This window comes from Misgurnus anguillicaudatus, chromosome 1 (genome assembly GCF_027580225.2).
Source record: "Misgurnus anguillicaudatus chromosome 1, ASM2758022v2, whole genome shotgun sequence".
Taxonomy (NCBI): Eukaryota; Metazoa; Chordata; class Actinopteri; order Cypriniformes; family Cobitidae; genus Misgurnus; species Misgurnus anguillicaudatus.
Genome location: NC_073337.2, coordinates 7,106,818 through 7,134,795, shown reverse-complemented (window position 1 = coordinate 7,134,795; position 27,978 = coordinate 7,106,818). Strand labels below are relative to the sequence as shown.

Below are 27,978 nucleotides of genomic sequence, written 5' to 3'. Positions count from 1 at the left end.
AAACCCAATTTGCACGACTAAACGAACATTTCATTAGATAAAAGTAACTGATTTAATGAAATTCCACAATTTAAGCCATAGAAAATGTCTAAGGTGTACATCACATTAATTTCCATAAGAGGACGCCATGCAATACGCTTATCTGCCCATATTTGTTGAAAAACATATATTTGTGAAATTATTTGACAGAATACAACATGTAAAAAATATTATTTACGATACTGTGGTTTCCCCTTTTACCTTAACTGCAGTTAAAGACATATATGTGTACTTAAGCTTTTGTGGCAAAAATGTTCACTTCAAAAATCCAGACATTGCAGATGCCTCTAAAAACATTGCAAATGATGAAAGTCAAAGTGTTAAAATTAAGAACTGAACCACACATTAGGCGGCGCTGTGGTCCATATGACTGCTACATAGCCTACTACAGGTTGTATTCACAGGGATGTGACCTGCGGTTGTTTTGCACGTTGTCGTTCATCTAATTCATCTTTCGACAGTTCTTGCTCGGTTTATAGGGGAACGCAGACAGTTATCTTTCATGAATATGATTAGTTAACCAATAAAGGATGAGTACAAACCCAAAGTCACTGAGACTGTGATGCTTTTCTAGGTCTTTTGAGGTGATTTTTCAAGGATTTTTCACATGCGCAAAGTCTCCATCTTGTGGCCAAAGAACACAATTGCATGTAAATACTGCATTATGATGGATCAAGGCCAAGATTGTTTGAACTCAATTTATAATTTAATAAAGACTCTTACATCAAGTTGTCACATTCACTTACATTGCAGTCTGTACAATAAATCAGTATATGTATATATTTATATAAAATGTTGGTGTTGTATTTGGCATGGATAGGTAGTTCAATGTAACAGCACCTTAATTTAGTACAAAAGTAATATTATTGCAAAAACTGTTCAAACAAGCCCATGAATGAAAGTGGATATATTCTCTGCCCTTTCTATGTGAAAAAAAAACACTTTTGTTTTTGACAGCATGTAACACAGAACAGACAGTTTCGCTGTCTTTAAAGTACTTCATCACAAGACCTCAGCATATAACACCAGATAAAGACACAATTAAAAAGCAGATAAATGAAGTGGTAAAAATTAGCACCTTTTAGTGAGTACCGTGTTTTCGATGTGGGTGACGGTATAGTCACCAAGGACACTTTGAATGTGTGTATTGTGTTTTGCACACTCTTTGTGTGATGTCATACGCAGAGACAAAGGGGACTGAAAAGTTGCTTTCACAAGAACACTGACACCCTACTTAACACAATATCAGTAATAAGTGAAGTTTAGAGACTCTTGTCTAAAATGTTGACAGTTTGACACAATAAGTGACAATACAATAAATCTTAATAATGTTAGAATACTGTAGTTGTGCTTCAGTTATTGAAGATATCTCTCATTTCATACACAGAATATATATTTATATGATTTTAGCCAAAGCAGCAGACGAGCCATGCTCTTTAAACAGATTTATCAAAGGAGGGCCTGTATATCTATTTACAAGCACTCATTTACAAAACAGGAACAGCAGGCCCTCGGTGCTATAAGCATTTGTGAGTCCACAGTAATTGTGTCAGTTTAATAAAGAATACAAGTGTCTTTTTTTAAACATAAAGCACCTCTATAATATTGTGATCGGTTGATGATAATAATCAATATTGCATCACTGAGCCTGAAGCAGACCTTCCCATTGGATAGGTTGTGAGAAGACCTCTCTTTCTAGCCACATCTCATAGCTGTAATGAAAGTCTTCGGGCAAGTCGACACGCTGACCCAAAACGCTTTGGAGGCAATTATCGACGGGTATAAAGTCGCTGTTTTGATTCTTATCATAACGCCGTGTGTTGAATTTCTCAATGCTTTCTCGGAGTGCACATTCCTCAGCCTGGAAGTCCCACGGCCGTGCGTCAATGTCTGGTAGAGGAGAAAGAGAGATCATCTTAATTTGAAAATTATACATATTTGATTTATGTTTACCAGCCCAGATGCTTTCTCTGTGATTTTTTTATGTTTTGTATGATCGCATGATAAAGAAACCAATTGTACCATTCCCGTATGCCCAGTCGTCATTCAGTCGATGTCTGACTTTTTGGTAGATGGCGGACATTGTCTTCATGTTGCTTTTTCTCCATTGGCGTCCCAGGTACTTGGTCTGGATCTTAAGAAGTTTGAGGACGTAGAGCTGCATCATGGCCTGTTTGACCTTGAGCGCTCGTTTCAGTATCGGTGCGGATTTAAAGACCACAAGCATCTGTGAAGGGAAAGATCCAGATTAAAAAGGCCAAATCGGGAAAGATCCCACGTGTTGTATAAAAATAACAACCCGTCATACCATAGTTCGGGAGTGTTTCCATTTTGTGATTTTGTTTAGGATCCTTAGTAGGTTGATGCAGGAGAAGAGATTACGCCAGCAGAACTGATTCGTGTCACCAGCTTCCTGTTTACGCACACATACACATTTACCATCATAACAATTTTCACAAATAATAATGGCCATTTCTTTAATTAACTTTTTCATAGATAAGCTAAAAACAATTAAATTCCTTCAGCATAATGTTTAAGAAAACATTACCAAGCTTTCAGCTGTGAGTTCAGGCATTTCATGAACAACACAATGTGGGAAATCCAGGGCACATATACTGCCAACAGAAACACACCAAGTTTAAAATATACCACCTCTTTATATATATATATATATATATATATATATATATATATATATATATATATATATATATATATATATATATATATATATATATATATATATATATATATATATATATATATATATATATATATATATATATATATATATATATATATATATATATATATATATATATATATATATATAGTACATATTAGACTGAATGAAAACAGAACGTACCTGTTTTTGGCGCTGATGTAGGACATGATGTTCTGGTTAAAGAATTTAAGGATGAGGGGGATGCAGTTGGCAAAGACCAAATGTTGTGCCACGTATTCAAACTGTGTGAGAACAAAAACATTAGCATTTAGTTTAGTACCCCTACTGAAAAATCCAGCTAAGACCAGCATAAGCTGGTGAGCTGGTTTTAGCTGGTCTCCAGCTTGGTTTTAGCTGGTTTTGCTGGTGTAGCAAGCTGGTCTAACTGTGTTTTGGTCACATATAAGCTGGTCTAGCTGGACTTAGCTGGTCAGGCTGGAATACCAGCTGGCCCACCAGCATGACCAGCTTTGTCAGGCTGGGAGGATCAGCGTAAACCACCTTAAACCAGCTTATGCTGGTTTTAGCTGGATTTTTCAGTAGGGACATCTCATGATAACCAGGGATGTTATATAATTACTTCTAAATTATTACAAACACCACAACAGTTTTATAATAACTTTAAATGGACGCTAATTTTGCAGCTCCCCTAGAGTTAAACATTTGATTTTTACCGTTTTTGAATCCATTCAGCTGATCTCCGGGTCTGGCGCTAGCACTTTAGCATAGCTTAGCACAATCCATTGAATCTGATTAGACCATTAGTATTGCACTAAAAAAATAACCAAAAAGTTTCAATTTTTTTCCTATTTAAAACTTTAAGGACTTCAAGGACTTTACTGCCGTCCCATGGCTGCAGCAGGCGTAGTGATACTATGTAGTGCCCCCTGCTATTGATAGATACTAAGGGGACTATTTTCAGCTGCTGAGTAATATCATTCCGCCTCCTGCAGCCATGTTACGGCAGCAAAGTCCTTGATTATTACGCCAGAATGAGTGTATAGTTCCTCTAGCCATATTGACCTAGAAAATCACAATTTTTAATTTTCTGTCGATCTTAGTACACAATGTAACTACAGAAGAGTCAAGTTTTAAATAGGAAAAATATTGAAACTCTTTGGTTATTTTTTAGCGTGATGCTAATGATAATCAGATTCAATAGATTATGCTAAGCTATGCTAAAAGTGGTACCGCCAGACCCGGAGATCGGCTGAATGGATTCCAAAACGGTAAAAATCAAATGTTTAACTCTAGGGGAGCTGGAAAATGAGCATATTTTCAAAAAAATGTAAAGTGTCTCTTTAAGGACAAAATCCAGTGTTGCATTAGTGATGAATCCAGTTTTTCTCATAATATCTATCATTAGTTAACAACTTCTCTCTGATGAGCAGAAGGGACGGCATTCATTTATCATTTCCTTCAAGCCATTCTCGACAGAGACTAAAAGGCAACTTTAAATCGGTGTCTTCTCCATTTATCACAGCTTTAGATGTTAATGTGCTCAGTAGTAGAGCACTCCTCAACCCAGAATCAACTACATGACGACTCAGCAGGGTATCTGCGAATCAGCACCGCTGACTGCCGTTCTTGTTGTTAAATCTGAGCGAACTAGTGATTGAAATAGGATTTATGTGACAACCCTTTAGTAACTGACTCTTCAGTACCGTTTAAAGGTTTCACAGCACGTCAGGAGAAAATAGGCAGATGCTTTTAACCACTTTTAGTGTATTAAAGGTATACATTTTATCAGAATGTGTTCTCTGGGAATCAAACCCATAACTCTTACACTGTAGTGTAAACACACTACAGAAACAAATATACAGAGAGATGCGCATTGTTGGTGACACCCATACTGTGAATACACTCTTCGCCAGTAGAGGGCGCATTTATGCCCCACTTAAAACCATCTACATCAAATTTTTATGATCACTTTCAAACTCATCAGACAGGATTTATCTGAACTGTGCTGACATCAAAGATGAACATTCTGTTCCTTGCCGGGGTTTTTTTCACAAAGTTTTAGTTTCATAATTCTTTCTCATTCTCTGCTAATGCAATAAAAAAGTGCTGTTTTACATAATTCAAGCAGTGCGTTCGCAAAACATAAAAGCTTTAAAGCAGATATCAGTACGACTGGAAGGATACAGTTTTAAAATAAACTCTGAATCCTATCGTTTCATTGAGAGAGCAGGTTCAGTTTTAAGCAGGAGAGATGGAGGGATGAACCTCACCTGGTATATGTGGTTGAGTTTGAAGTGTTTCAGCAGAAGTAAGAGGAGAGCTGAAATGGCTTTGACGATAATCTCCTTGTGTCTGTTCACATCAATGCCCAGCTTCATGCTCTGAAGGACTGTAATTCTGTTCCCAACACACAAACACATGAAGCGTTTCAAATCAAAAGACATTCTTGCAAATACTCAGAGCTCTGCCTATGTGTAGACTTACGGCATCTCCTCTGGCAGGACGTCTGCCAGGATGTTGATGGAGTCGGTCTTTGCTTTCGAGGTTGGGGCTGCCGCCAGCAGGAGCTTCAAAAGGGCAATCTAAAAAGAGACAGAGGTCACTACAACAATTTATACCACAGGCTTTTGAATGCTTTACTCTGATTGGTTGAAAAAGGGTGTTGATTATTACCACCTTGGGTGTGCATTATTTTCGAATTATTCGATAGTAACATTAAACATAATTCGCCCTGCCTTAAGTGCACACAATCTGGGATGCAACCTGTAATCTTTTAGATGAGCATAATCCAATACTCGGAACTGTGTATTCAAATAACTGGGCAGAAATAGCACTGTTTTAATGCAGACAGTAATGACAATGAAGTGTAGGGGTCACTTACTACATACTGTGAGAGATTGGGCAGCATTCCCAAATATAAAATCTCTGCAGGTGTTTCTTCCACTTCCTCGTCCCCCTAGCCAATCAAACGAGCTGGTGACTTTAACTGACAGCTTGATAGTCCCGTAATAATTGCGAATGAAGAAAGCTGAGCTATTTACCATAGTCATGGGGCACTGCTGTAGCTCTTCCTCTCTCTTGATCTGTACCTCTGCTATGGAGACATACTTGTGCTTGAGATTATATCAGGGAGAGAGAGAGAGAGAGAGTATTACTTTGGAGACCAAGGAAAGTGAAATTCCTAATAGAACATATATTGGACAGTGGCGGCTCGTGACTGCTCTTCCGAGGGGCACAAATTCAAAATATGTGATCGAAGTGTCATGTGTGTTCCTCGTTTTGTCAAAATGTGTTTGTTTCCTCATGAAAACCAAGTGCATCACATGTTTTGTCAAAATACACTCACCTAAAGGATTATTAGGAACACCTGTTCAATTTCTCATTAATGCAATTATCTAATCAACCAATCACATGGCAGTTGCTTCAATGCATTTATGGGTGTGGTCCTGGTCAAGACAATCTCCTGAACTCCAAACTGAATGTCAGAATGGGAAAGAAAGGTGATTTAAGCAATTTTGAGCGTGGCATAGTTGTTGGTGCCAGACGGGCCAGTCTGAGTATTTCACAATCTGTTACTGGGATTTTCACACACAACCATTTCTAGGGTTTACAAAGAATGGTGTGAAAAGGAAAAAATATCCACTATGCTGCAGTCCTGTGGGCGAAAATGGCTTGTTGATACTAGAGATCAGAGGAGAATGAGCCGACTGATTCAAGCTGATAGAAGAGCAACTTTGACTGAAATAACCACTTGTTACAACTGAGGTATGCAGCAAAGCATTTGTGAAGCCACAACACACACAACCTTGAGGCGGATGGGCTACAACAGCAAAAGACCCCACCGGGTACCACTCATCTCCACTACAAATAGAAAAGAGGCTACAATTTGCACGAGCTCACCAACATTAGACAATTGAAGACTGGAAAAATGTTGCCTGATCTGATAATCCTTTAGGTGAGTAAGTGCCTGCTGCACGCGTCAAAACCGTTTATGATAAAAGAGACGCTCACGTTCACAAAATACACGCAAGACATTCCCTTAACAGTAAACTCTGATTACGCATAAATTATGCGAGTATCTGGCAAACGCGAGCGTCTCTTTTATCATAAACCCTTTAGATGCGTCTGCGCATGGGTTTACTCGACGCGCAGGACACATATTTTGAAATTATGAACCACACACACGACAGGCTGCATACATGTTGTGATTAACTTCATATCGTGCACCCTCGAAAAAGAAGTCACAGACCGCCACTGATATTGGAAAATGGCATTCACCTTAAAGGGATAGTTCACTCTAAAATGAAAATTATGTCATCATCCACTCATCCTCATGTTGTTCTAAACCTGTATGAATTTCTTTTTTCTGATGAACACAAAAGATGATATTTTGAGAAATGATGGTAAACACACAGCAGTAAGTGACCATAGACTTCCATAGTAGGAAAAAAAATATTTTGGAAGTATGGTGATAAATGACTAAGAAAATGTTTTGATAAATGATGGTAAGCACACAGTTGATGGTACCCATTAAATTCCATCATATTTTTTTATTCCTACTATGGAAGTCCATGGCCACCCACTGCTGCGTGTTCACCATCACCCCCCAAAATATCCTCCCCTGTGCTCATCAGAAAAAACAAATTCACACAGGTCCGCAACAACATGAGGATGAGCAAACGACGACAGAACCTTCATTCCAAAGTGAAATATCCCCTCAACTGCACATTCAGTAATAATAAAATATCTGGGGCAGAAGAAAGAAAATATGTGTAGCCAAAAATATCAAACAGAAGGACAAATACTTTCACATTTACCTGTTTAAGAGTCTTAACACTCTCATGTATTGGCCGTGGCAAACCAACCAAAGTCTCAGTGTCACTGTAATTAATATCACACAAAGATGAAACATTTAAAATTAAATATGAAAACTATACACTTATTAGGCTATTTGACAATAAAAATGATCTTCATTAATTAATCATTATGAATGACTCATGGATAGGATACAGAGCCTGAGACTCACTTTCCCAAAGTGAAGCCGATAAATTTGTTTCTGCTGGTCTCCAGAAAGTGTTCGATGTCTTTCTCTCTGTGAAAAAAAATAAATCAAATTATGCATATCTTGTATATTGCGTTTGCTTTAGATAAACCCAGTTTAATCTAACCTTACCTGACTTTGGGAGCCCAGGGCAGTCCTTTAGGAAAGGAGACTCTTTCTGTTGGAGGCCGAAGTGGTGGTGGTGGAGGCGGCGGTTGAATGATGACATCCCTGTCGAGTGGGTCGACTTCTCCCTCGATGCCACTGTCCACATCCTCCGGGTCGTCCTCTTCGTCCCGTGCGTCATCGTTCTTGAAAGGGTCCCGTTCGTTGTAAGTGTCCAGACTGTCCTGCTTGACCAGTGGCTGTGATGGAAAGAGTATGTTAAACATCAGGCAGCAAATGCATTGTGGTCTGGACCTTGATATTGAGTCTTTTTGGAACACATTAACCATGTGAAATGTTTTGCTTAATTTGCCACCAATTTGCTTTTTTTAAATAACCGAACTGACCAAAAAGAGACTCATATCAGGGTCACACAAAATCGTTCACGCAGGCTCTGCTGCTATTCATTTTATCCTGACAAAAATACTTTCCCCATTCATTTCTTCGATCTTATTGCTTAAACTTACCGTTCCTTAACCCTGTAAAAGAGAATTATCACAAAAAAAATGTACAGAGTCCTTGACACAATTATAGGGACTCACGCATTCCAGATAAAACAGCACAGCTCCTTTTTAAACATTCATGTTGTGCAAATTTAGTTTAACAAAGGCACAAAAAACAAGTCCTTTACATCTCTAGTGTTTGCTCAAATGAACAAATGGCAAGATTCAGAGCAAGCATCAGGCATGAGGTGCATTAGTGGAGTGTCATTTTTTTTGTCAATGTATGAGTGTATCTGTGAGCGGTACTGAGGCCATGAGCAAAGGTGACTTAGCTGCCTATGAGAACAAGCCATTCTGCTAGCTAGTGTTGTGTCGATGCAGATCTCATTGACTGAGAGTTTGTGGAAATGAAAAGATAGAACGAGAGCAGAAACGAAGATAGAGATAGAGTCTTGCTGATATTCACCATGTCCTGTCGCCCTTATGACCATGGCCAGCTGTATCTCCTAGAACCCTTCCCTCCCCCAAATAAAGTTTAAATGAAAAAAAATAATTGCTGTGAAGGAGAAGAGAGTGGTTGCGAGGAGTGCACGGCCAGCCCACAACAAAGAGAATGCACAAAAGGGGTTTTGGGTAAAGACCTGTTTCTTGGCATAGGGAGTGTCTCCTTCCAAGCTATCAACAAAGGCACTCTGTAAGGACACAAGGAAGAGACGGGAGTAAACCAACAGGGAACAGATCATCCAGAAAGTAAGATGTACGAAAAGAGAGGAGCGAGAAAGGGTTTTAGAGATCTTACAGAGACAGAAAGAGAGCGAGGAAGGAGAAAATGAGAGGATCAGAAATTTGCTCTGATTGGTCCAATCAGTGCATTTCTCACTCTCATCGTGATATCACCACCGCATGTTAGTCTCTATAAGGCCACATCGTGATGAAACTCAAGCATTTAGTCCCGATGTGTGCATGTGTGTGCGCGTTTCATACCCTGCGACTTCTGCGTCCTCTCTTCTGCTGCTGCTGTTGCTCGATGAGCTCCATGGCCGAGGCAGGAGGCGAAGCGGCGCGCATGTTACGCACCACCTTAATGCTGTCCTCCGGGAGAGGCGGAAGATTCAATCGCTCTCTCGTTCTCACCTTCATCTCCAACAACTCCTCGAAACCTCCCAGTGTGAACTGAAATATACATACGCAAATCAATAAACCTTTTTTATGGTGATCAGTGTTTCCTTTAAGCAAGTAATCATTTAAAATGTTCTGCATCTTTTGTAGAAACTGACCAGTATGGTCTTCCATAGTAAGAGCAGCACTTTCTTCATGGGGAAATGGGGTGCATTCATACTGCAAAACTTGGTTACCATGGTGAAGAGGAGGAGAGCAAAGGGCTCTCCATTATAAAGGGGTGAACCTGGGAGGGAGAGGAGATGGTTAACCACTGCACCATAGAGAACTACTCGCACAACTGCACATTTGCTCACGTCAACTTTAAAAATGCACAACGTTCCAGCTTTTCTCACCCAACTCTGCTTTGAAGGCCTCTCTTGCCGTCTTCCTCTCAGGAGCATCGCTATCCATTTCCACTCGAATGGTCTCCACCATCAGATACATGATGCTCAGAAGAACCCTTTAGAAAATGAAGCAAATGTATGATTGTGTAAAGCTATGAGAGAGTGAGAGTATTATTGTGAACAAGAGTATTAACTCTCGACATTCAGCTAACGCAAGCAGCATTACTTCCTTAAGCTACTTTCAAGTCTGTATGTTTCATAATTCACTCATTGAGATTCTGTCTGAAAAGTTGGTGGTTACTGCAAAATCCCAGCTAGATTTCAATGCTGAAATAAAGCACTTAAAAGATATGAAGATGGGTGATACTGGCTGCCGAAAAGCTGTAAGTCTCTGTCTGCTCAATGTTCCTCCGTAGGTCTCCCACAAGACGCCTGGAAGCCATTTTAATGTAAATGTGAGAAGTGAATTGTGGCTTAGATGAGGGGAAGTGATGGTGTAGGAGCATATGAGTGTCTGTATAAAGGATGGCAAAATAAGGTTAAATCAGTCCCACTGGGCATCTTACCTGAGTTCAGTGCTGTCTGCCAGGGATATGGCTGGTTTTCTTACTGCACTGCTGCATGCCTGGTTATTACTGGAAGGAAAGGACAACAACTTAATCACATTGTAAATTTGCACTATGCAGACCACCTTACATAACAACTGCGCCCAACTCATTACGGCCAGCCAATCTGGTACAAATTTTGAAAAACGCATTATGTCTTGAGAAGTAAACAATTATTGGCTAATTGATCGAAATGGGGGTTTTAATAACCAATACAGCTGATATCTAAGGAGCTGCGTGGCCATATAATGGTCTGGGGGAGGGCAAGTAAAAACAGGATATATACAAAATTTACATTTAGACACTTGTTAGACGCTTACAAGGTATATATTTTTTATCAGTATGCATATTCCCTGTATCAAACCCAAAACCTTTAGCATGATGTGCATCAATATCAACAATTCCTTAAAGGTTCGTTTCAATGCCCTGTAAAAGTTAACACAAATACCAGCTTATTAAACCTGACAAGCTGTCAGCCAAATGAATAAGATGAGATGAATATAAATCAATGCTCAAGAGCAAGAGGGGGGCTAAAGACTAATTGCACAAATTATGGCATAAACCGCAGTGTGGTCTCTCTGAGTGTGGTTTTGCTGTGTGGGTTGGTGAAAAGATGCACAAAGACATGATATCCCCACAAAGGCAGAGGGTTTGAGAGGAGAGGCATGGTGACCAGGGTGTCTTTGAAGCAAAGATCACAGACAGACCACACTGCAGCGCTCTTAACACAAAAGTGAGTGGGGTATTGGGAAAACGGGTGGTACAAGAAAAAAAAAAGAGTTTATTATAGAGAGATAACAGTGAGTGCAAGAGTGGCTGCCACATTTTATACAAATAAATGTTGATATGTTTTTGTCTAAACATAGTATTATATCATAAAATTACCCCAAAAATAATTAAGGTTTAAATATTAATGTTTGTTTTTTGTAAAGAAAATATGAGTGACCAATAAAAGTGACCCCCCCCCCCACCCAAACTCCACTGCACATATCACCATCAATTTATTGTGGTCATGGACACGTAGTTTTAGATTTGAAAATGGTTTAATATGTATTGTATTTCGGCGTACTGAATAACACTATTAATGAGATCTGTGAGCGATTTTAGTAAAATTACATTGCTTTGATTGCACTTAAAGTGCCCATATTATGAAAAACTCACTTTTTCCGGGTTTTGTGGTGTTATTTTGTGCCTCTGATGCTTCCACACGCATACAAACTTGGAAAAAAATCCATCCATGCTGTTTTGAGTGAGATACATGTTTCTGAATGTCCTCTGCCTTGAGTCTCAGATTGCGTGAGTTCAAACTCAGCTCCGTTGTGACGTAACTAGCCGTTTCGTCACATTCCGTTTGAATTTTCCCGCCCACCACCCCACTCGCAGGCAGGGACGGACTGGGGCTAAAAAACAGCCCTGGACTTTTTCCCAAATAGGCCCATCATCCAGCCATTCGCCCCTAGTCGTGCGCAACAGACACAAGGATGTCCTGATATGCCACAATACTGTCAGCCTATCAGACAAGGTTATTTAATATTTTGTCAATGTCATATTAAACTTTGTATAATAAGGCTGTGAAATAATGAAAATGGCTAGGCCCTATTAATTTTGTCTGTAAAGCTTTCACAAACAACCACCAGGTCTTTGCCAGTTCCACAAAACTAAACACAAATATGAAAGACAAGGAAAAACTGGAAGACAGAGAGAAAGTGCAAGCTAGGATTTTCTAATATTTGGTCAATTATTTAGCATCTTTCTTGTATATTAGTACATTCAGAGTGGTAGCAATGCATGCCTGAAATTTTCCAGTTTAATTCAAAACCTTACTCTTCATTGTAGCAGAAAATGTGAGCTCACTACAACTTCTCATATACAATAAAGTCAATGAAAGAAATAAAAACCAATGCAATACGATGAATGTCCACCCACAGACTGTTTTTAAATGGGGTTGTTGTGTGTGTGTGATTTTGGTTAGATGACATTTGTATGTTACAATTTGACAAGAGTTTACAGTTTGACAAAAGCACAATGTTTTGTTTCATTGCGACTGTATACAAATATAAGCAAAGACTTTGCCATTTGAATTATGTCCCATATGAACAAAATGATAGAGTATGTATTGTTTTTACGCTCCCATTGTTCAATCGCGCCCGCGCCTCTCTCTCTCTCTCCCACAGGTGCACACACTCACACCACGTCTTTCTCTAACAGTAGTTGCGCATTATGTTAATTTTCACACAAGTTTTATTTCTTTTTATATCGTGTATATTATATTATAATGTCATATGTCCTGCTACTACTGGCACTTAGCTCTTGCTGATGTGAAGTTAACTTGGTCTGTCGCTCATCATGACCAGGCTGTGGATGAGGCTCGCGAACATAGACGCTCGAATTCCGGGAATCCGTGGACCAATCACGGCTAGTAGGCCGACTCTTCTTCCTTGTTTGTTTTTTACACGAAGCAGGCAGCATATAAGTGATCGTATTAGTGCCTCTGCTGTTGGCTGTTCATATTACGTTATTACACTTTTTTTGCCATCGGCCGGGCGACGGCCCTCCATTGAACGGCCGTTCTGGACTTTTCCAGAACGCACAGATTGCCAATCCGTCCCTGCTCGCAGGTCTCCACCCACCAGGGAGCTAGAGAGAGCACAGAGCAGTCACTTCGCTGATACCCTCTATGCTGTTATCATGGCTCACGGAAATAACAGCGCTATTTGGATACTATGGATTATACTCCCGCCTACTTTTAAAAACAAAGTTTAAACGTGTTTATTTAAACCTAAAATGTGATCTCATATACAGTGTGTTACGACGCAAATTGTTCTCAGATTGTAGGCGATTAGACGGTCATGCGAAATCTGATGTAAACAACAGACTATGTATCTATTTCACGGATTATACGCATTTGTGGACAAAAATGGTCATTGAATGTATTTTATTGGACTTTCATGGATTATTCACACATCTGAAACAGACTGGATTCGATTCGCGACCGCTATATTAACACAAAAGGTAAGAAGTCACGTTATATTTTGTCATCTTCTGTCACAAACTACTACATTTATGAGCATCTGTATCTCAAAACAGAGATCATACATTGATGCTAATGCCGTAAATTATACCTTTTAAATGCATATGTTATTGTTTGTAGACAGTACGCTATATAGATATCTAGACGCTAGATAGTTTGCAGCGTGGTTTCAAAAGATAAAAAAAATATTTAACGGCTTTATTTTACAATTCTACATGAATTAAGTAATAGTGCTTTGCCAAACTAAAAGTGTTTTGCCAAACTAACCGAGACCGGGCCTTACCGATCCGGCTTTTCTGATGAGGCCAACGTACCCCCGAGTCTCTTATAACTTTACGGTCCGGACCTCTCGCTAGCTTCTAGCAATTAGCATGCGGTCCACAAGCAGTATACATCCCCCGCAGGGTCTTAATTTCTGTAATTTGCGAAAATAATGCGTTTGAAAATGTTTTATAACGGGAATATGTTAGTATTGTCCAGGGAAAACGAGTGTATTGTTGAGACTGCTACATCACAATTGACTCTGGAATCATTGTGTGTTATGATGAGTTTCTTCTCCTGGAGTGTACTTATTAGTGATACTTTTTTGCTTGCAAAAACGGCAACATAAACCGTTAATAATAACAATTTATAAAAATAACACAGTATGGTCTGTACTGCTCACGACACCACTGAGCACGCGCACATGATGTTAGAAGTGGGGCGTGATCAAAGGAGCAGCAGCTCATAAATATGTAATGACTAGCTCAAAACGGCACAATCTGAAATACCCTGAAACAGAGGTGACTAGAGATGGGTAACAATCTTTTCCTACAAGCTATTTCGAGCAAACAACTTTTGAAACATGCTTTATGGAACTCATACACCTATTTAACTTGTGGAAAAGCAGTCATAATATGGGCACTTTAATGGGATACTTCAGCCAAAAAAAGCAATTTGAGATACATATGTTCTTTCAGACAAGCACATTTGGAGTTATTTTAGTAAATGTCCTTTCTTTCCAAGATTTATAATGGTAGCTTAGAACAACTTCTCACTTTAAACCCCCAAAAAGTGCATCCATCCTTCACAGAGGTAATCCATACAGCTCCAGTGGGTTAATAAAGGTCTTCTGCTGGTAATCAATGCTATTGTGGAAGAAAAAAATCCATATTTCAAAATGTATAAACCGTAATAACAAGCTTCTGGTAACGGTGCCATCTTAAATTCCCATAATTCATGTGAGAGTTTAGGCGTAGGCCATGGGTACGTTGTGCAGTGACTCTCATGAGTCCAAGAAGCTACCGGAAGCTAGTTATTACAGTTTATAAAGCTTAAAATACGAATATCTTTCTTACAATATCACATTGATTACCTGCAAAAGACCTTTATTGACCCCTTTAGAGCCATGTGGATTACTTTGGCAAAGAATGGTTGCACATTCGACATTTTCAAATATATCTGTATATATACGTTTGAAGTGGATCAAAAATGTTTATCAAAGTTGTCCTAAGACAAGAATGGGTATTGGGTATTAGTTTAAAGTAGGGTGGCCATTTGTGCCAGTTCTGCCGGACACCTCCCGAAACATGTTTTTGGGGGCGTTCTCCGGAAGTCGCGTTGCTCGACCGTATACGTCATCGAGGTTCTCACATTTCAGTTAAAATACATTAGAAAATTAAGATTTATTTCTTTTAAGACATACAATCTCATTCTTACCCTGAAATGTAATGGTTGCTTTTCTGAAATTGAACCCGAAATATTAAACCTTGATGACGCATGCGGTTTACCAACGCGACTTCCAGAGAACGCACCCCAAAACATGTTCGGGACGTGTCCGGCGGAACTGGCATGAATGGCCACCTTAGTTTTAAGACAAATTTTATAAAAGGATTTGATCCACTTAAAATGTTGACTAGTGTATATATGTGTTCGTATGAAAAAAAAGATGAACATATGCAACTCGTATGGCAACTCTTAATTTTTGGCCAAAATATAAAATTTAAGGCTTACTCCGGGAACTCTTAGTATAATTTGTAATAGCCTTAACAAGTTAAAAGATCCATTGAAATGAGAGAGTAAGTCATTGGAAAAAGAACAGAACAGACTCCCAGTGATGGCCCAGCAGCTGCTACTGTAGGCGATAAGAAAGAGAAACAGAAGCTGTATGTCTTACTCGTACAGAGCCCAGGAGATCTGAAGAAATACAGAAGCCCTTAAATAATATTTTGCACACATATCAAGCATGACTGAGCTGTATCCGACCTGCTCCCTCTCGAGAACAAGTATAAATATAGAACAAGAGTTCCCTCCTGCTGAGATTCATTTGTTCTGTCTGTCCGTCTTTTTCAATATCTTTTATACCCTTTTACGACTGTTCATCTGTCTGTCTCCGCCCTCAGCAGTCAGCTTTACTTCAGTTAGTGTGGGAAATGACAACACTCACTCGATCTCCATGCTGAGAAGCTCCAGCAAAGCAGTGAAGATGCCCATGTCGTACAGGAGGAAAACATTGTGTCGAGACCAGTAGAGAACATCTGTCTCTGTATCACATTCATCAAATACACCTTAAAACACAAACAACAAACAAAAGGGTGTCATAAGAACATGCAACAAAAACCCTCTTTCAATTTTGCACAAATATCATCACTTGAAATAATAATGTTAATGACCATTAAGATTTTTTGCAACAGTATTTTAAGAAATTCCCCTCAAACGTCTAAAATATGTTACCTTAATAGATTCTCATTACAGGTTCTATTTAGTCTTCATTTCATTTAGACCAAACATACACTCACCTAAAGGATTATTAGGAACACCTGTTCAATTTCTCATTAATGCAATTATCTAATCCACCAATCACATGGCAGTTGCTTCAGTGCATTTAAGGGTGTGGTCCTGGTCAAGACAATCTCCTGAACTCCAAACTGAATGTCAGAATGGGAAAGAAAGGTGATTTAAGCAATTTTGAGCGTGGCGTGGTTGTTGGTGCCAGACGGGCCGGTCTGAGTATTTCACAATCTGCTCAGTTACTGGGATTTTCACGCACAACCATTTCTAGGGTTTACAAAGAATGGTGTGAAAAGGGAAAAACATCCAGTATGCAGCAGTCCTGTGGGCGAAAATGCCTTGTTGATGCTAGAGGTCAGAGGAGAATGGGCCGACTGATTTAAGCTGATAGAAGAGCAACTTTGACTGAAATAACCACTCGTTACAACCGAGGTATGCAGCAAAGCATTTGTGAAGCCACAACACGCACAACCTTGACGCGGATGGGCTAAAACAGCAGAAGACTCCACTGGGTACCACTCATCTCCACTACAAATAGAAAAAAAAGGCTACAATTTGCACAAGCTCACCAAAATTGGACAGTTGAAGACTGGAAAAATGTTGCCTGGTCTGAAGAGTCTCCATTTCTGTTGATACATTCAGATGGTAGAGTCAGAATTTGGCGTAAACAGAATAAGAACATGGATCCATCATGCCTTGTTACTACTGTGCAGGCTGGTGGTGGTGGTGTAATGGTGTGGGGGATGTTTTCTTGGCACACTTTAGGCCTCTTAGTGCCAACTGGGCATCATTTAAATGCCCCAGCTAACCTGAGCACTGTTTCTGACCATGTCCATCCCTTTATGACCACCATGTACCCATCCTCTGATGGCTACTTCCAGTAGGATAATCATCATGTCACAAAGCTTGAATCATTTCAAATTGGTTTCTTGAACATGACAATGAGTTCACTGTACTAAAATGGCCCCCACAGTCACCAGATCTCAACCCAATAGAGCATCTTTGGGATGTGGGGGAACGGGAGCTTCGTGCCCTGAATGTGCATCCCACAAATCTCCATCAACTGCAAGATGCTATCCTATCAATATGGGCCAACATTTCAAAAGAATGCTTTCAGCACCTTGTTAAATCAATGCGACGTAGAATTCAGTCAAACACAGTATTAGTATGGTGTTCCTAATAATCTTTTAGGTGAGTGTATTTCTTTCTATTTTTTATTGGGGGTAGGGTTAATTTGTAGATGTACTTCAACCATTCACTGCTATTTGCATTTTGTTATTATACCTTGGGCCAGATACAGGATGGCTCGGGCCACTTTGAGCCTCTTGTCTCGGTCAGTGACCTCCAGAGCATCCAACAGTCTCATCACATAAGCTTTCTGCTCTTCCAGACTCAACTCCATCCACCTCCGACCCTTAACTGAGACAAAAGCAGAGGAGATGCGTGGGTTTCTGTACTTCTGTTGTCTGTATAATCCCATACTCATTAATAATAACATTAACGCACTTGGCAGACACTTTTATCCACAGCTGTGTACAGTGTATTCAAGCTACATAATATGTGTGATCCATGAAACCTATGACCTTGACGTTGCCAACGCAATGCTCTACCAAGTGAGCCACAGGCTAATAACACTCATTCTGTCCATGTTAAATCTTATTCTTTCTCGAACATACACATTAGTACACTTTAGTAGCGATGTGTGTCTATCAAAGACCCACGAGTGCAGCAGAACCTTTTACACACATGCACTCTTTTTTGTGTGTGTGTGACCTCTTTGCTCCTTCAGGCATGCATGTTACTCAACAACACAGACGCAGCGAGGTACTCATGAATCACAAATTACGATACAAACCTCCCTTTGGATGTAGTACGCTCTGCTGCGTGAAAGATTTGTGTTTACTGCATATTGTTTGTTAGATAGTTTATGTGGACATCTGTGCTACAAAGTCTCAGTATTATTTTTAGTGGAATGCATGTGTGAAATTAAATCAATGACTGCAATGATTCATCTGACGCTAAGTGTTCACACCATCGAGTAATTTAGTTCCCATGCTGTTTAAAAGTGTCATATCATAGGAAATCAAAATGAAAACATTACTAGTGTGCCCGAGAAAATAAAAACTGAATATTAATTAATTAAATAATGTATATTATTATTATTTAAGCAACACTAAAGAGTTTTTGCTCTTTTCTCCCCCTACAGGTTAGAAGCGTAATTGTTCATTACCACTGTTGTAAAAACTGCACCATAGCTGGCTCTGATTGGATTGCAAGTTTTTGTAGTTTACCCGATGCAAGTTTGGTGGTACAAAATAAAACGTAGCGCTTTTCTAAGCGGATTTAAAAGAGGAGCTACATTTTATGGCGAATAGCACTTTTGGGAGTACTTCGACTCGGCGCAGTAACACCCTCCCTCTCCCATTATGAGAGTGAGAAGGGGAGCGGACTTTTCAGGCGAGTCGAAGTACTCCCCGAAGTGCTATTACGCCATAAAATATAGTTCCTCTTTTAAATCCGCTTAGAAAACTGCTACGTTTCATTTTGTACCACCAAACCTGCTCGCACAACTACTCGTCTCAAACAGGAAAAACGCTGACGTGCTCGGCCACTTCCAACCCCATCCCTAAATGGTAGCATTGAACGAATGGGGCTAAGCTAAATGCCATCGAAGCGTCGCAGCGCGCCCCAGCGCCCACGTGCACGCACACAGACGATAGAGGGATGCATCAACAATTCTTAGTTAAGGTAATAACATAGTTTAATATTGAAAATGAGTAGACTATTCCTTTAACACGTGATATGCAATGACGGCACCACCAGAACAGACGTACAATGCACACACAAACACACACCTGTGCATGAACAAACACACAAAGCAAATTTGACATGGGTGCACCAGAAAGGGTTTGGCAAGGTAAGTCCACACAGCAAGCCAAGTATCTAGTAAACAAACATTCATTAACATTTTATATTCCTGCGGCGAGAGAAAACTACAACAATTTGCTGACAGTTCGTCTCTGTTCTCTTTCTGTGCATCTAACACAGGTGGAGATGTTACACCCGCGAGCATTCAATTAATAAGCTCTTTCTCTCTCGGTTTCATCATGTTTAGGTCATGAGGACAATCCAATTTCTTCACACATTAATATAGCACAAAACTCACATAAGCTACTATGTGTTGGGTACAGTAAAGACACATACACAACAGAGATAATCATTCGGTATCTACCATGGTTCTTGAAGTCTTCCTCAAAGTAGTCTCTGTTTAGGCTAAACTCTGGTTCTTCTGTGTAGCTGTACAGCTCTGAAAGGAAGGCAAATATCAATTTTTTCAATTAAATTCAATTTTATTTATATAGCGCTTTTCACAATTTGGTAATTGTATCAAAGCAGCTTTACATAATAGATGCAGTGAAAAGCACAGAAAATCAACAGATAGCACAACATAATACACGATAGCACAAGCAGCTAAATTTGCTGCGGCTTTAAATCAACATTATAAGCGAACGTATTACTAATGTAACGTATAGAAGTTAAGCCCAAGAAGGCTGCCTCCCCGGGCTGAAAAACCCCCTAGGAGAAAACCCCCCCGGATTTTAGCCGGGGAAGTAAAAAAAAGTCCTAGGAGGAAAAAACCCTTGGGAGATATATATATACATTGAAACAGATAAGGAGATTAAACGGATATTAAGCGGGTTCTGCCGGTGGTCATTGGTCAGGCATCGGCTGGACATCACGTTGAAGAACAGCCAGTAGATCAGAGGTGTGCCGACTTTTTTACATTTACCGGAATTGGATCTGTTTTTCACTCTTATAACATAATTTATACTACTGAAAAACGAAACGGCACCAATATTAAACTCCAACAGAGGCGGCAGGTATGAAGAATATTTTGTGTGTTTGAGACCCACCTGAAAGCTCTGCGGTGAAGCTGTCAGTGTCCCCATATTCAAACTCCAGATTGGGGGACTCCATGGACCCCTGTGGGACAGAAGCATGCATCACATGACACGCACAACAGAAACCAACTCACACGGCAAACATCTTAGGGTGCTTGCCAACTCACTTCAGGAATTTCTACTATTTTGAAACCACTGCGGCACATGCTTTTCCTTGTAAATATGCAAATTAAGACAAAACAATCTGCTCTAGTAATTCAATAACTGAGAAAAGTAGCATTTCTATGTGGAGTAAGGGAGCCAAATCCAGAAAATGATCTTAAATGTTTTAAAGTGCAATCTCACTTTCATGACTACATTTATACAAGTTCATCATTCATGCTTTCCGCATGCTTGTATACTACTGTACATATTTAAAACTATGAATAAGCAGCATCTGGATTGAGTCACATAGTGCATCATGATTGCAGAAAACAGACTGCTGACTATTCCACTGTATATCATGTGTCCTGCATTAATGACTGTTGTTGACTGTTATCCAAATCTGCACTTACACTCACTGACATACATTTAAGTTAACCCTCATGAAGACCTACTACTGTATACAGTGAGAATGAACATCATGAATCTTCAAATGCAGCGTAGATGGGTTCAAAACCAGCTTCACTCTCTCCCTTGCCCTTCCTACTCAAATCTACTGTGTGTTAACATCACCGAACAGCTTAAGATCCTTGAGTGAAACATAAAATCCCGGGCTGGTCCTTCACAGTGTGCTTCAAATGAAGATATGTCGTGACCTGCACACTTCATGGAGCACCACACTCTGTATGAGAAGCACAACACCTCACGAACATGCAGGTCTGATGATTTTAAAATGTGGGTAGTGTTAGATTTGCACCACATGCCACACATATCGCTTCTAGTGTACATTGCTTTAAACCTCTTTCTTGCTAAAAGTGGGATATTTTAGGGAACCTCAAAAGTGATTTGTTCGAATAATAGCCTCTTTGAGTAAAAGCTTCAATGCTCATTGATACTTCCAAACATGGGGACATCATTTTTTCATTTTAAATCTAAATGCAAATGCATGCATCTAAACATAAGAAATAAAGAAACTAATGCACGTATTTATTTACCCCGTTCCACCGTTTTTTCTCTTATTTGCAGCTATTTGGGCACAGTCAGGTGGTTTATATTTTGGTCTTTAGGAGCAGATGGCATGATACTCATGGAGGGAAGCTCTAACTGAGAGCTGAAAGAAAAACGGCTTTCCCTTTGTCAGCAATACCGATACCTTTCCTAAATGTTACACCCAGTGATAGGATACTGTCCAGAACAGCCCTTTCTAAACCAAACAATACCAGATTCTGATGGCTTATAGCCATGAAGCAGAACACTGATTAGTCAGAAACCAATCATTCACTGAAGAAACCCATCCAACTGTAGAGCTTATTCAAACACAAGTCATTTTGAGGTTTTATTTGCCCACCCGTAAATCAGTTGCCCACCCGTTTACTTGACACATGCTGGTATAATCCGTACAGCAGGTCTCAAAACAAAGCAACTATAATGTCCTGTGTCAAATTGACCTCCACTGAAGTTAGAAAGTTTGATGGAGCCAAATTATATACTGTAGGCTTGAGACTTCACAATTCTCAAAAATACTTTCTCCACAACATCTAGACACTTGATTATTTTAAACATATTGCCAATGATACATTCATGCAATTGGTTAGGTTTAATTATGTACTGTTTCCTACATTATTATCAAAATATATGACACTAACCACTAAACATCTAGGCATTAGCTGATTGACATTTAATGCAAACAGTTGAGCCACTTGTCAAGCATAATTTCGTGAAGCTTCCAATCAACCAAATTTTCTTTTCTGTATGACATTGCACTGTAATGTGCTGACGGGCCAACAGTAAAAAGCATATAGCCTATGTAAATCCTATCTTGAAATCATTATCCCACATACAGTAATTTGTAACTTTGTTCTGTTGAAACTGGTATACGTCCTGCAGAAAAGCACAGCCTTGTGCATTTTCAATCATTGTCATCAAAACCGTAGCCGTAGTTTAGGCCTACATCAGTAATTACTGGCAGAGTACATTGTTTAATTGGCAACATAAGCATTTTACCATCTCGTTTGTTTGTTTGCAATGTAGTGTTGTAGTTCTCGAGACCGGTCTCGGTCTTAAGACCACTTTTTAAAGGTCTTGGTCTCGTCTTGAAAATCGACTGCATTTTTACTTGGTCTCGTCTCGGTCTCAGACAAAGAGGACTCAGAATTTTATTTCAAGACCAGTCAAGACCACAACTGATGGCACACTGCAAAAAATTATTTTCAAGAAAAAAATTCCAAGTATTTTTGTCTTGTTTTCATTAAAAATATCTAAAAATTCTTCAATTTAAGATGCTTTTTCTTGATGAACAAAACGACACAAAAAAACAAGTCTAGTTTCCAGAGCAAAAACACCAAATTTAAGTGATTTTGTGCACAAAACAAGCAAAAAAATCTGCCAATGAGGCAAGCAAATTGAATTTTTCTTGAATTTAGTGTTAAAGAAAAAGGTTCAAGATTTTTTTCTTAGCCCATTGGCAGATTTTTTTTTTTTTTTTGCTTGTTTTATTCACAAAATCACTTAAATTTGATATTTTGATCTAAAACCTAGACTTATTTTCTTGGGTGGTTTTGCTCCTCAAAAAAAAGTATCTTAATTAAAGAATTTTTAGATATTTTTACTGAAAACAAGACAAAAATATCAAGAATTTTTTTTCTTGAAAATAATTTTTTGCAGCGCATATCACAAATTTATTTTCTATCATTAATTTTATGCAGTTTATTCAGGTTTGGCATATTATGTTGGCATTGTTTAAGTTTCTCCCAATGACAGTTTTTCTAATTTTATTACAAAAAGCGCCTGCATCGTGTTAAGTGAATGGCATGGAAAGACAGTTCAGAATAAATGCTTAAGTTGATTTCAGGAATTTAGTGTTTGTTCACTTTTATTTGCTTATAGACAAAGTTAAATTCCCACATATCTGCAACGCCTTTGATTATTTTATCAACTTCTAACTGATGGCACACGCACGCACGCACACACACACAGACAAGAAGTACCTAATCATATGCATATTCTACATTTTTGTTTTAATGCAATGACTTGCAATAGTCTTGGTCTTGACTTGGTCTCGGCCAGTCTTGGTCTTGGTCTTGACTCGGTCTCGACCCTTTAAAATCTTAGTCTTGTCTCGGTCTCGGCCTGTCTTGGTCTTGGTCATGACTTGGTCTTGGTTTAGGTGGTCTTGACTACAACACTAGTGCAATGACACGAGGACTTGTCATTTGATGGTATGTTCACTAACATAAATATTTACTTTTGTGAGATTTTACGCAAGTTACAATCTTTTGCAGATAATCCACTGTGTGGTACAGTTTTAATTAATTGTTGTGTGCAATGCAAATGTCAAGGATGATCTAAGAAATGAACCAATACTACTGGACAGTAAACAGTAAAACTGTAACCACATAGCCATGCTTATAACTTTGAGGCATTTAATGTACAGTCAAAACATCTCTCCATTACTAATTCCTGCTGCAGGAGAAAAACACGCTCTAATTCCTTCAAAAATATGTTAAACAATCATGTTACATTACCATAACTGCACTGGGTTGGATGAATTCTCAGCATAATATTTTACTGCCCTTCCAGACTAAAGCTACAGGCAGTAATGTGCCAAGAAGAGAATCAAATATGCATTTGCTTTCTTTTATTTTTAATGACTGAATAAATTATAAGTTTGTATGGCACATACATAGGAAAAGAAATGAGAGCATTTCCCTGTGTAGTGCTCAGATCCTGATAGATAGATATATTCAAATGAATGTAAATAAATAGCCTAATGCACCAGCAGAATCACATCAGATAGGATGTGTTACAATCAATTTCTTAAACCCACAATGTCACAAGGTAAAGCATATGATTAATATCGATTTGAATACATTCAGTATGGTAACGCATGGGAATTTGTGCGCACCGACAGTGACGGGATAGAAATGTGAGAGATACATACATACATTTGTGACAGACCAAATCCACAAACGCTTAACACATTTAGTATCCGTACGTGCACAAATCCATATATAAGTGAGAATGCGACTCAGACGCAAATTAGCCCTTTCAAAAAGGGGTATTGACATAATGACATGCATGTTTTCCAACCATCACCCTTTCACGTTAGATCGTATTCGTAAGGTGCATGTATTTATAGCACCATGCATGTTTCCAAAATAACAACTCGAGGCATTTAAAGCCCCCAGCAACAAGCCACCTTACACACACGCACACACGCGCGCGCACACACCCCTCTACCCCTGCAAACTGTCAGTGCGCATCGGATTACCTCCGAATCCTTCTGCTGATGGCCGAACCCATCCCTGTCCTGACCCAGAGACTTCTGCCTGTTACTGTTATTATCATTAAGTATAGGTACCTCCATATCGTCGATCTGCTGCATCTGTGAGGCTGTTTCTGATCGCAAATACACACTGTCTCATTGAAACTGATGCGGATGGATTCTAAGTTCAGACTGATACCCCTCCCCGCCACTCTGATTGGTCGCAGAGGCGCAGATATGGGCGTCATTTAAAGAAACACGTCGGTGAAGCCACGCCCACATAGATGTGCAGGTGCCACTGTCGCAATTAAAAAAAGCACACAAGAATGATTTATTTCCTGACGGACTATAATACAATAATATCATCTGGATTCAAACATTGAAATGGAATCATTCTTATAAATGTAATGCATGTTAATTGTTATTGAATTTAAACACAATAATATTAAAAAAATTAAAATAATACACAATTAATTTATTAGTGTTTTGCCGTAAATAAGCAACTTATGCTTTGTTGTTTTTATTCTGTTCCTTCAGAAGTACTACAGTGCACTGATCCACGAATTATTGTATTAAAATATATATTTAATAATTATTGTAAAACGAAATTGTCATACATAATCAATACATACGTGTAACTATCCAATGTGATTAAACATATTAAGACATTTTCCCAAAATTCTAGAGAATTATTACTATATAAAAAATAATGATATAAAGGAGGATAGTTAAATTGAGTTATGGGTAGGGGGTTAAAATAATCACCCAGTATGTTCTGGAAGTTACATGACACCCTAATCACACCCTAAATGATTAAAAATAGCCTTTTAAAAGATCTGTTTACTATCAGAAGGGTTTCATCACAGACTAAATGTTAACAAACATCCATCTATCAATCAATGTGGGCACCAGTGTCGCATTACAAGTAACGTGCATTACGTAATGATATTACTTTTCTGAAGTAACGAGTAAAATAACGCATTACTTTTTAAATGTACACATTAATATTTGAGTTACTTTTTTTTTGAGTAATGCAAGTTACTTTTTTAGTTAATTCGATAAAAAAAATGATGTACTGAATTAAACTAGTCACATTATGCACTATATGCGTACATTCCTTTGTGGGAACAGTTTGAGTCAGAAACTGATATGGCAGGCCACAGTTCAACATTTTTTCGATGAAATATGCAATTTCTGAATATGCAAAACCTTTCAGTCATAAAAACACCCGCGAGGCCTGAAAGAGATCAAGCTTCAGCCAAGAAAAAGTGATGCAAAAGTAACTAAAAAGTAATGTTAGCATTACTTTCCATGAAAAGTAACTAAGTAACGCAATTAGTTACTTTTTTTGGGAGTAACTTAATATTGTAATGCATTACTTTTAAAAGTAACTTTCCCCAAAACTGGTGGGCACTATAAACAGAAAGCTATTATTCACTTTGGGGAACAAAGGCGGCATTGGGTTGTTTTACTGAATGCACCTATATAGCGAGAAAGAGAAACACTGATAAGTTTTTAAGGACCATCTTGTGTTACCTTAGTAAACAAAGTGAGTTATTGATCTTTAGGAACAGAGGGACAGATCTGTCATGGCAGTGCCTGTAGCAGTCAAGCCAAGCGAGGATGACACTTTAATAAACAGTTTACAGTAATTTGAAAGTGTGAAGGATGTCAGTAGCAACCCAAAAGGGTGTGGGTTGAAGTCACACTGATTCTGGAAGTTGAAAGGGATTGGAAAAGTGTGTTGACAATTAACTGGGTGACACCTAATGAAAGCATCAGGCTGATTTACCAAATTTACAAGATGAGGTAATTGATCGTTGTCAGCACTCAGCAGTGTTGGGGAAAGTTACTTTTAAATGCATTACAATATTAAGTTACTCCCAAAAAAAGTAACTAATTGCGTTACTTAGTTACTTTTCATAGAAAGTAATGCTTACTTTACTTTTTAGTTACTTTTGCGTTACTTTTTCTTGGCTGAGGCTTGATTTCTTTCAGGCCTTGCAGACATTTTTATGACTGAAAAGTTCTGCATTCAGAAATTGCGTATTTCATCACAAAAATGTCGAGCTCTGGCCTGCCATCTCAGTTTTGGGCTCAAACGGTTCCCACACAGGCGTGTACGCATAGAGTGCATAATGTGACTACGTTTAGTTTAATTCAGTACATAATTTTTTTTATCAAATTAATGAAACTAAAAAAGTAACTTGAATTACTTTTTTGAAAAAAGTAACTCAAATATTAATGTGTACACTTCAGAAAAGTAATATTATTACGTAATGCACGTTATTTGTAAATCATTACCCCCAACACTGGTTGTCAGTCATAAGAACTTTACATAGAAGAGAAAGCTGAGAGAGGACTTAAGCGAACATTTATCAGTAAAAATAAGACTAATAAACTTAATGCTGTCAATGCAACTATTAACATAATATCCAACATTATAAAGGACCAGTGAGTACCGCCTGAATGCTGTTAGATAGATGTATGCCCTCTGTATTGTGAAACGGCAGCGATTATTTAGCTCTGATTAAAGTCTCTGGTTAAGCTCCTCTCACCACCATATCAAACTAGTGAAAGCCTAAACTTGGCGAGTCATTCATAGCAGGTCAAAATAAAGATAATAGCGGCCCTCACTCTCTATGTAAGTGGCTACAACAGCTGTTCTGCTGTTCTCGTCTTTACTTATTCACACTCCTGTCATTTGGTCAAAATACAACCCTGGTCCATGACCTCAGTGTCCGTAAAAATAAAAAGTGACTAAGCTCACCAAAAATAATGTAACAAGCATTAAAATACCCCTTCTTTCAGATATAAACTTCCTGTTCACTACCATGAAATTTCAAAAATAACCTCAGTGGGCTTTTAATAACCCTAATAAACAAGGTTCTGATAAATTATTTAAAAATAGTACTTCCTAAAGGCATAATAACAGCTTCCCCAGTGCATCCATGCGTCTAGGATTTATTAACAGAGATTATGGGCAGTCTGTTGGATTTATGAATTTCTTTTGTCAGTAACATGCCCCTAAAAATCCCTAATGGACAATTTCCCTATATGAGGCCTGAAACAGAGCAAATGCAAGCACTCGCATCCATCAGGAAATGACATCCCAACGGACCCTAAGACACCTTTGTCTGCAAATACAGTTATTTCTTCAGTGCAGTCCAAGCCAGAAATAAAAGGATGGACATAAACGTAGAAATAAGTATGACAAACCTTCTACCACATTTAAAAAGGCAGTAATAGGACTATGGTACATATTAATATTTTGTATACATATATTAATTTAAACAAAACCATCTTGATTCTTTTTACAGCAAAAATTGTTAATGAGAAATTATAATAGTCTGAAATAGTCAAAAATAAAAATACAGCAGTCGGTCA

General features: G+C 38.6%; 1 protein-coding gene across 3 annotated transcripts; it reads right to left on the bottom strand.

Moving 5' to 3' along the window:
* Positions 1-1,580: 1,580 nt before the first annotated feature.
* Positions 1,581-24,827, bottom strand: strip2 (striatin interacting protein 2). Of its 3 annotated transcripts, none has more exons than XM_055190915.2 (22): positions 24,688-24,827; positions 20,199-20,268; positions 19,517-19,591; positions 17,569-17,703; positions 15,941-16,061; positions 10,446-10,514; positions 9,889-9,995; positions 9,652-9,779; positions 9,359-9,547; positions 9,016-9,066; positions 7,899-8,131; positions 7,752-7,817; positions 7,543-7,606; positions 5,767-5,838; positions 5,607-5,681; positions 5,210-5,307; positions 4,996-5,122; positions 2,906-3,006; positions 2,588-2,654; positions 2,348-2,452; positions 2,062-2,266; positions 1,581-1,929 (listed from the first exon to the last, which is right to left on the bottom strand). In XM_055190915.2, the coding sequence occupies exons 1-22, from the start codon at positions 24,709-24,711 to the stop codon at positions 1,679-1,681; spliced, it is 2,433 nt and encodes an 810-aa protein (XP_055046890.1). In that variant the 5' UTR covers positions 24,712-24,827; the 3' UTR covers positions 1,581-1,678. The 3 variants fall into 3 exon arrangements, with proteins under 3 accessions (XP_055046890.1, XP_055046888.1, XP_055046889.1); XM_055190913.2 differs by having other exon boundaries at positions 24,598-24,798; XM_055190914.2 differs by lacking the exon at positions 9,016-9,066 and having other exon boundaries at positions 24,598-24,798.
* Positions 24,828-27,978: the final 3,151 nt, after the last annotated feature.